We start from the raw sequence: 17355 nt of genomic DNA on the forward strand, positions 1-17355 counted from the left end.
CGACGAAGAGTGCTACCGAATTCGGCAGGAATATTTAGCTTCCTCTTGTCTGAGCTGGTCTGATTTGGGCTTCTGGGCTGGTGTCTGCGCAGAAGCCTTTAACCCAGTCAGAGAAACTGGCGGCTGTAGTCAACGGCATGAGGCGCGCATGCGCAGTGGGTGTAACGTACCCCGTACAGCGGTGACGTGTTACGTGTCACGCAATGGTGTAACACTCGATACTGTTGTTTTGCAGGTGACGTGCGTTGGTACTTGCACTGTGCTTGTTATGTTAGCATGCCAAGTCATCCACATCGGTCGCTTGTGGGCAACGTGGAGCCCAATGCTCTGTTTTGACTTGTTCGTCACGTGCGCCTTCTGTGCGGAGACTGTAAGTAATCTTGTGAATGTTTCTACCTCGCGCAGTATGTCTGCCCAGCGTGATTTTCCCGCACTCGTTTGTAGTATGAGTCCGCTTTTGTTGGTAACACCACATCAGAATTGATACCGCTATATTATCATCTCAATAATATAGTTATGCTAGAGAGGAGGCCTACGTGAAGTTTACCGTCCTGTGAGGCCTAATACACTTCAAGTAGGCATCATTCTGTAGAATGTTATTGCCAAGTTAGTCTGATAGAAGGTTTGCCGCAAAATTTGGGCTCTCCGCAAACAAGACGTCACTTCTGTGCATGACATTTCTTTTCTGAGGCTTCCACAGCATGAATGTATGCATGCATGCATAAATAAATAAGCAAATAAATAAATAAGTAAATATGACACATAAATATGTTCCGCGTCAGTTATAGTTCCACCTCAGAACATGAACCAGTAGAAGCTCGACCACTTGTACCATTCTTCTTAAAGGAAAACATAGGTTTTGTTTTTCTTCACAGGTGTTTATGAGTCTGGTGTTTCTTACGCGGAGGCTTCGCAGTCAAGGTGCGCCAGGAATCGCCTGCACTGTGCATGGCATCATTCTTATTACTCTGGTAGGCGACGTGCTTGCAGCTACTACCACTGAATGCATGGAAAAGGTACGTGTGACAAGTCTAGGCTGGCTACGCTGGAGAAGTTACTGTCATTTTTTATACTTCTTGGATGCGACAATCCACTTTCTTTACTAGTCAGAGAGGAAGGCGCTGGAAGGCGAGGAAGAGCTGCAGCGGTGGCGTAGAGGTAGAACACCCGCCTCGCGTGCAAGAGGTCCATGGTTTGAATCCCGGTGCCGGCAATTTTTCACCGGATTAAAAAAAAAAAAGAATCCGCGTGTTGATAAAATTGCACAAACAGGCCTGGAGTGCGGCCTGATCCCGGTGACCAGAACCGGTATCACACTCCCTCACCAGAGTAGGATTGGCCACCCTGGTGCAGTACTTGGCCACAACCTCCTATATGAACACAACAATCAATCCCCGGCCCTCAGTCCCCAGCAGCTGCGAAGCAACTGACCACGGCGGCGGTCAGACCTGCGACCGCAGCAGAGGGTGCTAAGAATCACTGGCTCCGGACAGGCCGCCATTGGAATATGAACCTGGCAACGTTTAACGCTAGAATGTTATCTAGTGAGGCGGGTCTAGCAGTGCTACTGGAGGAACTAGAGGGCAGTAAATGGGATATAATAGGGCTCAGTGAAGTTAGGAGGCCAAAAGAAGCATATACAGTGCTAAAAAGCGGGCACGTCCTGTGCTACCGGGGCTTAGCGGAGAGAAGAGAACTAGGAGTTGGATTCCTGATTAATAAGAATATAGCTGGTAATATACACGAATTCTACAGCATTAACGAAAGGGTGGCAGGTCTTGTTGTGAAACTTAATAAGAGGTACAAAATGAAGTTTGTACAGGTCTACGCCCCTACATCCAGTCATGATGACCAGGAAGTCGAAAGCTTCTATGAAGACGTGGAATCGGCGATGGGTAGAGTGAAAACTAAATAGACTCTGCTAATGGGCGACTTTAATGCCAAGGTAGGTAAGAAGCAGGCTGGAGACAAGGCAGTGGGGGAATATGGCATAGGCAGTAGGAATAGCAGGGAGAGTTATTAGTAGAGTTTTCGGAACAGAATAATATGAGGATAATAAATACCTTCTTCCGCAAGCGGGATAGACGAAAGTGGACGTGAAGGAGCCCGAACGGCGAGACTAGAAATGAAATAGACTTCATACTCTGCGCTAACTCTGGCATCATACAAGATGTGGACGTGCTCGGCAAGGTGCGCTGCAGTGACCACAGGATGGTAAGAACTCGAATTAGCCTAGACCTGAGGAGCGAACGGAAGAAACTGGCAAATAAGAAGCCGATTAATGAGTTAGCGGTAAGAGGGAAAATAGAGGAATTCCAGATCAAGCTACAGAACAGGTATTCGGCTTTAACTCAGGAAGAGGACCTTAGTGTTGAAGCAATGAACGACAATCTTGTGGGCATCATTAAGGATTGTGCAATGGAAGTCGGTGGTAACTCCGTTAAACAGGATACCAGCAAACTATCGCAGGAGACGAAAGATCTGATCAAGAAACGCCAATGTATAAAAGCATCTAACCCTACAGCTAGAATAGAACTGGCAGAACTTTCGAAGTTAATCAACAAGCATAAGACAGCTGACATAAGGAACTATAATATGGATAGAATTGAACATGCTCTCAGGAACGGAGGAAGCCTAAAAGCAGTGAAGAAAAAACTAGGAATTGGCAAGAATCAGATGTATGCGTTAAGAGACAAAGCCGGCAATACCATTACTAATATGGATGAGAAGTGGCTGAGGAGTTCTATAGAGATTTATACAGTACCAGTGGCACCCACGACGATAATGGAAGAGACAATAGTCTAGAGGTATTCGAAATCCCAAAGATAACGCCGGAAGAAGTAAAGAAAGCCTTGAGAGATATGCAAAGGGGGAAGGCAGCCGGGGAGGATCAGGTAACAGCCGATTTGTTGAAGGATGGTGGGCAGATTGTTCTAGAGAAACTGGCCACCCTGTATACGCAATGCCTCATGACCTCGAGCGTACCGGAATCTTGGAAGAACGCTAACATATTCCCAATCCATGAAATAGGGGACGCCAAAGACTTGAAAAATTATAGACCGATCAGCTTACTTTCCGTTGCCTACAAACTATTTACTAAGGTAATCGCAAATAGAACCAGGAACACCTTAGACTTCTGTCAAGCAAAGGACCAGGCAGGATTCCGTAAAGGCTACTCAACCATAGACCACATTCACACTGTCAATCGGGTGATAGAGAAATGTGCGGAATATAACCAACCCTTATATATAGCTTTCATTGATTAGGAGAAAGCGTTTGATTCTGTCGAAACCTCAGCAGTCATGGAGGCATTACGGAATCGGGGTGTAGACGAGCCGTATGTAAACATACTGAAAGATATCTATAGCGGCTCCACAGCCACCGTAGTCCTCCATAAAGGAAGCAACAGAATCCCAATAAATAAAGGCGTCAGGCAGGGAGATACGATATCTCCCATGCTATTCACAGCGTGTTTACAGGAGGTATTCAGAGACCTGGATTGGGAAGAATTGGGGATAAAAGTTAATGGAGAATACCTTAGTAACTTGCGATTCGCTGATGATATTGCCTTGCTTAGCAACTCGGGGGACCAATTGCAATGCATGCTCACTGACCTGGAGAGGCAAAGCAGAAGAGTGGGTCTAAAAATTAATCTGCAGAAAATAAAGTAATGCTTAACAGTCTCGGGAGAGAACAGCAATTTACAATAGGCAGTGAGGCACTGGAAGTCGTAAGGGAATACATCTACTTAGGGCAGGTAGTGACGGCGGATCCGGATCATGAGACTGAAATAATCAGAAGAATAAGAATGGGCTGGGAAGCGTTTGGCAGGCATTCTCAGATCACGAACAGCAGGTTGCCATTATCCCTCAAGCGAAAAGCTTATAACAGCTGTGTCTTACCAGTACTCACGTACGGGGCAGAAACCTGGAGGCTTACAAAAAGGGTTCTACTCAAATTGAGGACGACGCAACGAGCTATGGAAAGAAGAGTGATAGGTGTAACGTTAAGGGATAAGAAAAGAACAGATTGGGTGAGGGAACAAACGCGAGTTAATGACATCTTAGTTGAAATCAAGAAAAAGAAATGGGCATGGGCAGGACATGTAATGAGGAGGGAAGATAACCGATGGTCGTTAAGGGTTACGGAATGGATTCCAAGGGAAGGGAAGCATAGCAGAGGGCGGCAGAAAGTTAGGTGGGCGGATGAGATTACGAAGTTTGCAGGCACGGCATGGCCAAAATTAGTACATGACCGGAGTTGTTGGAGAAGTATGGTAGAGGCCCTTGCCCTGCAGTGGGCGTAACCAGGCTGATGATGATGAGGAGGAGTAGGAGGAAGGCGCGGAAGGAGGTGCTTGTAAGTTCTAAATAAATAGAACAATGTGCGAACACTGTTTCGTGTCAGCTCCCAGCTATAGAGTTGAAATTTGATTGAGAATGCAAGAAATGAAAGTTACCCCTTCCTTACACAGCGACTCGCGTCTTAAGAGGAGGAGCCTGAGGAATGGCGCTATGTTCAGCAGTCTCTCTCTCAATTTCTCTTTTTCCTTTTTTACCACACGGTTTGTCCAACGGCATTTTATGGTTCAACAAGTGCGTGCAGATCTCCTTCGTGAAGATGTTGCCTAAATGTCCCGTGCAACTTATTGCTCATAATTAATCACTCGTAATGTATGGACCAATTCATTCGTATACTGGATACCTCTGAGCATGCCCTTCCTATCATGTCGTCTTTGTCTGTGGACATAATGAGAGCTTAAGGTGGGTATCAGCTGGAGGCACGAGTAAAGAAGAAGAACAACGATAATAACAACAACAACAAAGACGAAGACCCTAACGTCAACAAATACAATAACAACTTCAACAACAACAACAAAATAAATGCAGCGACAACTACTACTTGCTACTACTAGTATACTCCTACTGCTACTAGAATGGCCACATTAACAACGCTAAATACAACTACTACAACAGCGACAACAATAGCAACAAGGAAAACAACCACAATAAGCGACAACTACTACAACAATGAAAACGACGACGACAACAAGTAAAACAACCACGACAGCAACAACCAGACGTACTTAAAGCTGCCATCATTCGGTGATAAAATATTAGTGCGCCGAGACACTGCCGCAGTTCCTGGATGATACAGAGCTGGAAAGCCTATTTGACTTTCTTTTGTTCGCTTTTTCTAATAACAAATTAACGAAACAACAGCTTTTAAATCATGCTTTGAAAGCGACTCCGTGTGTAAGCGCTGTAATCTGGCGTGAGCAGGCTATGGCGTCGAGCGAGCGTCGACCTGGTCGAAGCCGCGTAACACCGGCTGGTGTAGACTCCAAATATATTTGCGCAACGTGTTCTTTGTGGTTGTGATTTTATTGTGTGCTCTAACGCCGCCACCTCGCAGCTACACTACGCCAACGCAGCTTTTTGCGCGCTCTCCAAGCGGTACTGTCGAGGCACCCTACTTTCCTGCACTCTGGTGCACAGGGACACTGCGCCTTGGTCGACGGAACGCATGCATTGCGCTAATAGGGCGTATATCGTAAACGTGTTACATCATATTACAGCGGCAGCGATATCTTGTACATGCGCAACCGAGGGACGCCATTTTATAAAACCCAACTAGTTTTACATTTTTTTTCGTCTGTAGTCAGTAGATCTGACAAAGCCGAGCTGCTGTTGTGGTCGGGATTTGGCACACGGTGCTCCGAATGAAAGCAATAGAAAATGACACGGATCGTTGTAAACGACCACTGCCGATGTTCTCTACGATCGATCAGTTCTGAATCAGCGTTTATTGAATGTAACGGCGCAGTGCTGCTCTCCTCCGATATAGCAAAAAAATAAACAAACGTTACTGCCATTCCACTTTCTCAAGGGGGATGAGCAGCGGAGCTTTGTATGTGGGCCGCTTAATGCCGAACTGTTCATTGCTTTGTGTCAGGCGCCGTATGCACATAAATGGAAGGCGAAGCGCGCTTATTAGTTCCTCCACGAAATTCAGCCTCGGAAGATAATGAGTTACCGGGAGGTATACACGCCCATGTATTGTTACAAAACGCGGCACGACATCTTTTACTAACGAAGCCCGACAACTAGAACCGGCACGCGCCTCACCGCACCAGGACGGTACGCACTGCTTCGCGTTAGCCAAGGCGATCCGGAGTTGGTCGACGTCCCGCAGTGCAGTAATGGTTGTGAGGACACTCGAAAACCACAAACGGTCACACACAACACAGGCCACAGAAAATTGGTTCCCCACAACCTCCCTCTGAAACTTGGCCGTTCCTCCGGTGAAACGATACAAGTTTGCGGGATTGGAGCCAGATGGACGGTTCGCATTTCTTTCACCCTCACGGTCCCGGTGTGCCGCAACCTTACCAGAACGCCACCACGGGAAAACGGAAGGAAAGGAAAGGCGACACGGAAGCGTTTCGAACGCCGACAGAAAGAGGGCGGTGCGAACGTAGACATGGCCGACGCGGGTCAAAGTGAAGTATCTGTTCTCATCAGCCTTATATCTGATACGGGTTGTGTTTGGACCTAAGATATTAAGCTTAATTTTGCAAGTTGGCCCACTGCTCAAAGGCTGCTTCACCTCCACCGCGGGTCGGCCCGTTATGGCACTATCTAGGGATCGGCCCACGTATGAGGAAAAATTCTCCATCTACATGGCTCGACAGACACACGCAGTTTTTTTTTTCTGAAATGAGCCATATACAGCTTCGCTGCAAAAAAAAAACAAGAAAAGGGGAGTGGTTGTATTTGCTCAAATTACGATATGATCTTGAGGTGCACCGGTTTTAGTGTTGACGACCGGGGGTTCTTTAACATGTACGTAAGCATATGTACACGTGCGCGTTTTCGTATTACTTCGCCTTCATCAAAATATGGCTGTCACGGCGGAGATTGAATCTGCAACCCCGAGCTCGGTAGCGCAACGCCATAGCCACTACGCTGCCACGGTGGATTTTAACTCAGTGCAACGCCTGCATAATTTTTACTATTTACCTGATCTGCGTATGGGGACGCAAATGAGATGCGCAAAGCTAAATCTAGTGTAGAATTATGTTTCACCAAGCAAGCCACCCTTTTGCTTGGCTAGATGGTATTTATATACGATGGAAAGTAGTGCCAAAAAGGAAGGGTGACCGGACAGACCACGATTGTACATATCGTAAAAATTAGAATATAGGTCGAACAATATTTACAAGAAAGAGCACGCCAAAAAGTCGGCCCCCGTCTTATATACCGGTCATTTTTATTTACCGTCCTATATCCTTCTTTTCTAACCACATTTTTCATGAATCAAAGTATACGGGTAGACCTATCTTCCGGCTTTTACGGCAGGTGATACCGGAATGTGTGTCAACGAACTATAAAGAAAGCCAAAACGCTTTACATTAAGCGTAACTGACTGCCATTTAGGATGTATATCATTGCAAGCAATGCATCTGTAAGTCTCTCCTCAATGAAGTAAAAATTTTGGACAGGAGCCACGATATGACTGCACGTGATCTATCTGAGAAATCTTTTAATAAGAAACGCGGCGCCGAGTGCAACAGTATTTCGTCGATACCCTTATGTGGAAGTGACTGATTTTTTGAAGTCATTGCGTCGTTGATCAACTCACATTCTGCATCCCTTGGTGTCGTGGTGCCCATGTGCATATAAGCATGCACCACCTTTTTTAAAGAAGGTTCAGTTGAGAAACAGCCTTTGTTCTTTCGCTCTTCCTTTTATCCCTAATTCTTGAGGTACTTTCAATCACGTCAAGAGATGGTGATAGCCATATTTCTCGTTAAGACGAATTTGTGGCAGATTTCTAAGTGCATATTACGCTGGCAACTTATGAAGAATGCCTGCTGTTTGCCTCTTCTTGACGAATAAGCTTAAGTGTGAAGGGATGTCTGGTTTTAACATTGTGCCCAACTTGGCGATGAACGTCTTTGAGCCGGACGAGAACCATTGCGTAGAACCGCGTCGCTAGAGGTGATGATCTTGCATTGCGCTCCGTAAAGAATGTCGCCACAGCGGCCTATCATAGCCTCTGTCCGTCATAGCCGAGCTGCATAAAGTTGGAAGCAAGATGCCTTTGCGGATCACCATCCATATATATATAATGCGCATTTATCATAACACATGAAATCACTGTAAACCTCGAACACTAAGAGGGGCAGCAAAACAGCAGGCGTTAATATTACTAGTCTGAATTCCGAAATTTGGTGCAATGTGCTTGGCGGATTCATTACATTTTTTACGTGATGTGTAAAATTACACCCATTTTTTACTTTCTGCTTCCACACACGGCACGCATTAGCAATCGAGCGACGCTGCCGCCCTACTGTGCAGGTTGTGCACATAAGTGCTTCGATAGAATTTTGTCTCTCATCGTACTTGTTACGGACAAAGATAGGGCAAATGACCCTGAATCAAATAAAAAAAATAAATTATAGGGTTTTACGCCCCAAAACTACTTTCTGATTGTGAGGCACGCCGTAGTGGAGGACTCCGGAAATTTAGACCACCCGGGGATCTTTAACGTGCACCTAAATCTAAATACACGGGTGTTTTCGCATTTCGCCCCCATCGATATGCGACTGCCATGACCGGTGAATCAAATAAGAACGTGCCTTATTATTCCGGTCATTACCAGGCGAAAAAATTAGACTGACGCAACAGTGTTGCACACGCTCTAAGGGCAGTAATGGAAAGTGCTTGATCTTTCTTTTTTCTCTTGCTCAATTGCAGATCACACCGTATCACAGTATGCTTGGAATTGAAAATGTCAACAGAGCGATGCTTCTCACCTGTTGCGCATACTTAACTTTGGGAAATTTTTTGACAGCTGGGTTTGCCGACAGGCCCACCGTCCCGCAGAAGCTTGAGGTACGCTGAGTGATTGATTAGTTTATCTCACAACATTCGAAATGCTGTCCACTTTCATCGTTGTCTTTATAACATTTGATAGATATATGAAAAAACGGAAATGTCATGTGAAAATAAAAAACTAATAAATGTGGAAGAAAGAAATGTTGATGGACTTTATAGTGTTGGCACGATTGAACCAGAGATATGTAGTAGATCATTAATACACTTGGTTCAAATGAACACATAAGCGAACGCCTGCAGAAGAACAAGTAATGGAAGAAAATTTTGGACTATAGCAGCTGGAATAAAAGAAAAGAATAAATCACAAATCTAGACCTGGTAAAATGTTTACGTAAAGGAACAGATGAAGAACAGGCAACAGAATAAAACTGCACAGTTGAGGGGAAGCATTTAAACAATTTAGCGATGACTCCAGAAATGCGTAACTGAGGACAAACCACAAAAACTGGGAAATGATTGACAAAAAAAGGAAAAGCTCTACAAAGTGAAGGAACGTACTGTCAAGAATGAACGTTAACAGCATTACTCGTCAATAGATCTCCTAAATGTTTCAGAGCTCCGCATTGTGCTTCTGAATAATTCCACGGCTCAAGCACCACTTTAAATGCGGAAGCATTCTTTGGCGAGTATACCAGCCCCATCACGCGACAAGTGCAATGCTTTGTTCCTGCACAGAAATAAGCTATTTGCAAAGTTAAGACATTTATTCGTTATAACATTGTAAATCCAGATGATTGGTAGCTTTATAAGCGATAGGAAACAGGTTAAAATAACAAAATAAGAATAAGAAGCGAATACCCATAGAGATACATAGATCACATTAGAAAGTGCATGAAGAAGCTGATAGTAGTGGTGGGCCAACTGAAGTTTGGAGGTGGGCAAACATAAATCTGAATATGAGCCCAGCTGAAATCTGGACAAGGGCGAAATTAAATTTGGTGGTGGGCCACCTTAAATCTCTGGATGGGCCAACTAAAATTGAGGTGTGGGTCAACTGAAATTTGGGGATGGGCCAACTTGAAATCTGGGGTCAAGTTAAATTTAGGGATGGGCCAACTTAAGTTCAAGCGTGGCCCAACTTAAATTGGGAGGCAGGTAAGCTTCAAATTTAGATGTGGGCCAACTTTAATTTGGGGGTGGGCAGCTTAAATTTGGGCATATGCTTAGACATACTTAGACAGGTCCATTGGAGTATTTGTATCCTTTTTTACAGTGCATTTATGTGCAAATTCAATTGCGCAAAGCAAAAGATAAAATGAGCTTTCTTTTTTGCGTTGCATGGCATGGTAATCTGAAGTTCAGTAAAAACGTTAAAGCTCATTTGCTATATAAAGTACCCTAATTTGTAATTGCCGCCTAAATAGTCACTTAGGGCCACATATTTCAACTGCGAAATTGAGACTGTCGGAGCTTAAGGCATGTATACTTCTCCGCTTCTTAATTGTTCATGGGTTCCTTCGTAATAGCACCCAAAAATGTAGGCTGAAATCCGTCTGGTATTCCACAGTGACTGTGAAGTGGGCAAAGAATGCTTTAAACCGTAGAGGTCTGCACCAAAAGCAGCCTAGTGGCGAAATAAGTTGTGCTAACAAAATGGGATCAGAGCACACATTGAGCGACGAGCTTTGAGCCACGTAGGAGTGAAGACATTTTAGTAAATATTAAAGAAATGTTCGCTTGTAACTGATTCCCACATATTTGTGAGATTCTCGCGCGCGCGTGCGTGTGTGTGCGTGTGAAATTGCGTGCTCACTAAGCACTAAGTGCAAGCCACCCAAGCACAACTTATGGTAGCGTTGAGCTGGTTTGCGAAAAGAATGAAACAACCAAGATTTCACATGTTCGTTTTCCTTAATGTGATAAATACTGTCAATAGATCAAGAGCTATAAGTAGTGAACGTTGTAGTAGTAGTAAAAGACTTTATTGGGGTTCTGAGGAGCTAAGCAGGGGCCTGCTAGGTAGATCCCTACCCAGCCGTTGGCCGTTCCCACGTCGGAACAGAGAGGCCGTGCCACTCCGTTTCTTTACGGGCTCTCTCAACAGATAGAAGCTGGACGCCTTGTCTTAGGTCTGTCATGGCCTTCGTCCAGTCTTCTTCTCGGTTAAAATAAACTATCAGCATTTGCATCTTCGAATACAGGACACTAAAATACATTTAAAAGAGCTCACAGTAGTACCAATGTTGTTTATGCTGTGTAGCAGACTGACTTGCAAGTCCTATTGTAGTGTGTTCCGAAAATAAAGAGACACTCACCAACGTGTGAGCTTACGCTAGAATTTTATGCAGATTGTACCAGACAGTATAAAAGTTGATGGGTGTACGGGAATCTGTGTGGCGCCGCTAATTTCACACTTATGATTTATCCTTGCATACGAGTTGTTGCGTTGGTGATAGACCGAACGTGTCGGAAATATATTCGTTGATTGCGGATACCCGGATAAACATTAACGTAATTTATCCCATGGGCACTTGCCTGAGAAGTAGCTACGCATTTACGATGCTTATTTATTTACTGCAGCCAAGAAAGCAACATGACTCGGATTGCTGCTGTCCATTTTCGAAGGTTTTTCTGACAATTGTGTACAAGTGAGTAAACAGAAATTTTGGGCCAGCCGCATTTTATTAAATGTCTTATTTTCAGAACCACATTTCTTTGTGGCTGAATAACTAGCAAGAGAATAACACTCGAATACTTTTCTGGAATATTTTCACATATGCGCAAACTTCCGGTTAAAATATAGATCATGGTTGAAAATGAAGTAATCATTTTACCGAGCCCGTTAGGTTGAGTCGTCTATCGCAGCAGACCGTAACACACCTTCAGTGGACTGCATAGATGATGTGCCAAAAGGTTTGCAGTATTTCTGTGTTTTTCTTAACTTGAGGGCAAAATAATGAAGATGGTAAATGCAAAATATTTCATATGCAGTCGAATAGTTCCAAACACACTTCACGTTATATTGATTCTTTTATTACAAACATACAGTGCCAAATTATGGCATTACAGTGACAGGGTACGGTACTACAATGAGAACGGATGAATTGAGATTATAGATACATAAGAAAGAAGATATTTAAGCCTAATCGAAAGAGTAAAACGAAAAAAAGAAGCGGTATTGGCACTGGAAATAATATAAGTACACCACACATAACGCATTATATTAAGGAAAGAAGAAAAATAAAGCTATTTGGATGTAACTGTTGCAGCTCCACCTATCGAATACAACGTTTTCCATTTCTCTTGTGTTCATAGAAAAAATGACATTTTGAAAGATTGAATTGAAATGTATTCCTGTGATTTTATTAGTATTGTCTAAGGACGCGGATAAACAAGAAGAATTCAAAAGTTGTTCACTACTCCTTAAAGCAATTTTGGAATAGAAACTTCAATGTGATTTTGTTTGCCTGAGCAATTGACTTCGACCCTCCCGTTCAGGCGAACCTAAACGGGACAAGCCACTCGACAAACTAAAATTACGCGTGTAAGAACCAGAAGCAAAAGAAAGAGCAATGTTTTGAACTCTTTCCGCTTTCGTGGTGCTACACCGCATAAATGTATTCTGCAGTACTCATAAAGAACCTTTATATTTTCCGGAAAAATCACAGTGAAAGCTGCTAGCAAACTCTTGGAAGTATTGGAACGCATGAAAACCATTAAATAGGCCACAACACAGTTGATTGGCAGAATCATGTACGAAGTATAAAAATAAGGCCTATTTATATCTCCTCTAATAAAGATGACATTCTTTCGCATGGTTTTTGCACGTTTGTTAAACAGACACTTAAGGAACACGATGATCAAAACAAAGGTCGTCGTAAAGGACATCCCGAGGTCGACATGGCGTCTGCGGTGCCACCCACAAAACGAGGATGAAGCACAAGATTTTATAAAAAAGAAGTAAGTATACGCCTGGGCAAATGTGCTTTTAAGTGTCATAGTGCAACTGCGTATGTGCATAACGGCAAGATGATATAAGACAACTGGTGTGTATGATATTTGTCAGGTAAATCAATGTCGGCCAAGCAGAAACAAAACCCAATTACGTTAAAATGCCACGTTATTTCCTTTCTCACACACTTACACACCTATAGTTAACATAATTTTCAAGGGTAAATCTCGCCCTTCGCACGTCAAGGTGGGCCACTTCAGGCACCCTGTGCCTGAACCCTTTATCCTAAGGGCACTGCAATGCCGCAATTTTATGAGGCTGGGACACGTGAGCGCCGTGTGCGAGAATACGAGAGCTTGGTCAGGCTGCGGCGAGTCCCACACTGAAAACTCCTGTGCAGCCACGGTTCCCAGATGCGACAATTGTCATGCGACCCCTAATCCTTCCTCGAAGGACTGGCCCAGAGCGAAGAAGGAAAAAGCAGTCTTGAAGCAGATCGCGAGAGACCGTTCGTATCGTCCGTAAGCTGTTGCGGCCGTTATAAAGCGATGTTCCCGACGCCGTCGGACTTCAAAGAACGCCGATGCCTCCGTGAAGACTGTGCCAGATCCGACGACACCTCTTGCTCTGCCCCCTAGGCCTGGTGGAATATAATCTAAATCTGACAACATGGTCATGGCGGAGAACAATATAATGTGGTCCGCGCTACTAAAACCACAGCCGAAGCCAGAGCCACAGTAGAAGGTACAACCGAAGCCGCAACCGATGCCACATCGGAGCCGAAGCCACGTCAAGTGATACAGCGCACAGTTGTAGAGGGCACAGCATGGGTTACTGACAAATTGCCCGACTAAGGCGGGCAAGTAGTTTATAATGGTTTGGTCTCTGATGAATACTTTTCGAATGTATTTGAATAACCTGCATACTCTATCAGCGCGACCTGCAGTGCAACTGCTGCATGCCTTCTGTTCAGTGCTTGCAAGTCTTGAGTAAGCATCATGGCTCACCCACAGCATTCTATTCGCATTGAAGTCCAAAAGGCCAAGGTTTACTTGAACAATATACTGTCCCGTACCGCAACGTACTACTGATACTAGCTCTTTGGTCTTGTTAGGTGATTTCAACGCGCATCACCAGCTATGGGGATGCGCAAAGACTACCTTCAGGCAGCAGAACGACGGTAGTCTACTGCATTGGCGGGGCACTTGCTTGGACTTGACTTCTCTTTCAAGGCGCTTTCCTACGTGCGCACACAATGCTCATTTTCTCCCGCTGCTTTCCTCTTTCTATTCCCCCTTTCCCTTACCCCAGTGGAAGGTTGACCTCGCTGCCATGCTTCTGCTGCGTTTCTCTCGCCCTCTCTAGTACGGATTCAAGTACGCATTCCCAATATATATATATATATATATATATATATATATATATATATATATATATATATATATATATATATATATATATAAGCATACCAGTAGCTTTAATTTCGCCTTTCGGCGTGCTCCGGTCCCACGCTGGCTATGAGTCAGGCTGAGAGGGTGATAATGGTGACACAATGGCACAGCCACGCTGCCTCGCTGCCTGTGTCCCGACACTGCCGCCTCCCCTGCGAATCACGAATCCATGTCGAGGAGATCCGCGAGCCGAGCCGTTAAACTCTGGAACAACGTGGCATATGACCCAAAGGCGACGAGGCCATCACCCCTTGTCGCTCACCAATTTCACCAGCTTCAGCTCTCGCCACAGCCGGAACTCCGGGTTGCTGTTCATCGGCTTCTTAGACTACCTTGTGTGTCGAAAAGCAGAAAGCAAACCAGACAAACTTTTTTGAATTTCTTTTGAATAGCCACCCGGAAATGTTGCGTCTCACGTCTCAATCTAACGTCTCCGCGTTGGAGGTCAGCAATGTGTTTGTATACAGCGACAGGAGTGAAAGCTTATGGCGTTGTCGAGCAACGCCACCTGTGTGAATCCCTGAGCCCCGAATCGGCCGTATGGCCAGGATGTCAGTAATAACGCGCAGGCGGCGTGGCTGATGAATCATCGTAACAACCGCCAACAAACATATTCGTATGCCAGAAGAGTGTACGAAGTCGCTTAGGCAGCTTCGCAGTGTTTGTTTCTTCATGGCGCAAAATCCTTTGAGTATGCAAGTTCACCAACTAGCCCAGCAGTTAACTCTTCTAAAGCTTAGCAGTATTTGATGTATCATGTGTTCAGTCGGCATACATGTGCGAAGGATTTTAAAGCGATAGCTTTTTCTGGCTCTTCCACGCATCACTAAAAAATTTGAGCAATATACTGAAGCACCGCGATGTCACGGCCGAAATACGTCATTGTCGTTCTCATAGGTGCCTGGGTGCTTCTTTCTAATGCCACCATTTTGTATAATATTGTGGTTTGTATTATTGCTTTAAGAGTTTTGTTTGTAATGTCGTGGTGTTATTTTGACTTTTATATGATAACGCAAGCTTGTTGTAACTTTTAACCGTACGTTATATGTACCACATATTCAAGAGCCAAGGAGTGGCCCCCACTGTCTTTTTGCGCCAACATCGTCTTAAATCATGTAAATAAAAAGGCTATGCTAACCTTTGACTTAAGCATCTTTTAGTGACACTCGCAACTCGGCATCGGTGTTAGGTGAAGCGAGCGAATGTCTGTCCCCTGTCATTATTACACGGGCGAGGGACGAGAGAGGGCGAGGAGGAAGCGCCGCGCGCGCCACTTGGCGGGGCGTAGCCCCCTAGTGAGCGGCGCACGAAGCGCACCTTACGCGTGCTTTCCGGTTGTGGCATCAGAGCTTGTAACGAGCGTGCACGTGCAGCTGTTGCGAGCAAGCGAGTGAACAAGTGAGTAAGCACGCGAGCGCCGGGAGAAGAGAAGCGAGAGAGGAAGGAGTGACGTCACACCCGCTCTGCTAGGCAGATGTTCAGTCTATGTCTGGCAACTGTTTTTCATTAATTAGGGTTGTTAAATATCATGCTACCTTCATGTGTGTGACGTAATTAGTGACGTCATTACTTCCGCTTTCTACTTCTGGGTTTCGAGGAATTTCGCCAAAGTCATGCTGACATGGCGGGTCTCTAAAGTCTACGGCTCTCTGCTTTGGTGTGCGGTTATCAGTGATTTCTAATTACCTCTAATCAATCCAAACATTTCAGTAACTCAACATGTAACTAAACTTATGCTCTGATATCATATAAATAATAGAACTTATGAATCTTGTACTGTTCCTTTTTTCTGATTTATTTTGATTTTAGTCTCCAGTCGATCGTGTCAGGTGGTGAACCGAAAGTGCTGCACACAAAAAAAGAAAAAAACTAGAGCGCCACTCGATACTGGTGCCACTAAAACAATGCTGCAGAAACTCCCTAGTGGGACTTGGCAAATAGTGTGTAAGCTTTGGTTTGAGTCAGCTCAGTTGTCATACATAGTTATAACGCATTCTCATATATATTCCCTAGCACACCATGTACACCTAGGGAGCGCATCGTTTCACGCGTTACAGACAAACGGACGGAGGGAGGGACAGGTTTCCGAGGGAGGTAGCCCTAGAATGCTTACGCATTAAAACACATCTTGCAGCGGGACTCCTTTCTTTCGCTTCCATGATAATGGTGGTGATGATGATTTGTTGATGTCCCCTTCGAAACGGGGCGGTAACAAATAGTCGCTAGCGTGCTTGATCTAATCAGGCAAGCGCCATGCATATTTTTCATTTTAGCATTTGCGTATACACTTGCTTAATCTTTTCTCGCTCTGAACATGCTTTGCCATCTAGCGTCGCGCCCACGAGATGCGTGGATCTGTGATACTAACGCCCAGATTATTCCATCTCTGCTTGAGGGTGCTAGTGGCATAGCGTTAAGGCATAATACGGCCGTGCTTGAGGAACCTGTAAAGAAAATTGTTCAGAATTTTTTTGTTCATTAAGGTGCTGCGTATGGAGGCTAGTACTGCGGCTCCGCAGATGCTTTCAAAGAAGCGAGATACAGAGTAGTCCTTATTTGCAGTTCTTTATTTGCTCGCACACCACCCTTACCACCGGTAGCAGCAATTATACGCAATTGATGATTACGAACAAATAAAAGAAAGACAGTCGTTATGAAGTAGGTCTCCTGCTATAATTTTCCCGATAATTTTTTTTACCTAAATTTGCAGCCAAGGAGTGCGCAGCCCTTATCATTTCATCTGGTTGCTCATTCGTCACGGCTGGCAAGAGCAGGTGTGGTCGACCGCCGTCGCGATCATGTACTACTTATCTATCCTGCTGCGGATCCCACTTTTTCAGTAAGTACACATCCTTCAATACCGTTGACGTTTCGGCTAGAGGAATCGACATGGCATACGGACTCAAATGCTTAATTTTCCCGCCTTCGTGCATAACATTACGCATTTTCGGAAGCAGCCTTCTTTCTTTTGACAAGGTGACGACACTTAGATGATGCTGAGGTTGCAGGTAGATACCGTACTACAAGCGCGGTCGCAACTCGTAGCAGTGAAGATAAGCAAGCAATGCTTAAACTATTCAAGCAAAAAAAAAAAGCACGAAAGAGACGG

The 17355-nt window shown here is 44.7% G+C and overlaps 1 protein-coding gene and 1 pseudogene across 5 annotated transcripts in view; both read left to right on the forward strand.

The window, feature by feature from the left end:
* LOC135897060 (multidrug resistance protein mrp-7-like) overlaps nucleotides 1-17355 on the forward strand; it is a 139331-nt gene that overhangs the window by 36357 nt on the left and 85619 nt on the right. For all 5 annotated transcript variants that reach the window (XM_070538591.1, XM_070538592.1, XM_070538590.1 and 2 more), the window contains 6 exons: nucleotides 236-370; nucleotides 876-1016; nucleotides 8763-8900; nucleotides 11424-11491; nucleotides 12684-12803; nucleotides 16957-17085. In XM_070538591.1, coding sequence (XP_070394692.1) covers nucleotides 236-370; nucleotides 876-1016; nucleotides 8763-8900; nucleotides 11424-11491; nucleotides 12684-12803; nucleotides 16957-17085 — 731 coding nt within the window. The remainder of the gene's footprint in view (nucleotides 1-235; nucleotides 371-875; nucleotides 1017-8762; nucleotides 8901-11423; nucleotides 11492-12683; nucleotides 12804-16956; nucleotides 17086-17355) is intronic.
* On the forward strand, nucleotides 6484-6662 carry LOC135897091 (U2 spliceosomal RNA; annotated as a pseudogene).

The sequence above is a fragment of the Dermacentor albipictus genome, chromosome 5 (genome assembly GCF_038994185.2).
Source record: "Dermacentor albipictus isolate Rhodes 1998 colony chromosome 5, USDA_Dalb.pri_finalv2, whole genome shotgun sequence".
Classification (NCBI taxonomy): Eukaryota; Metazoa; Arthropoda; class Arachnida; order Ixodida; family Ixodidae; genus Dermacentor; species Dermacentor albipictus.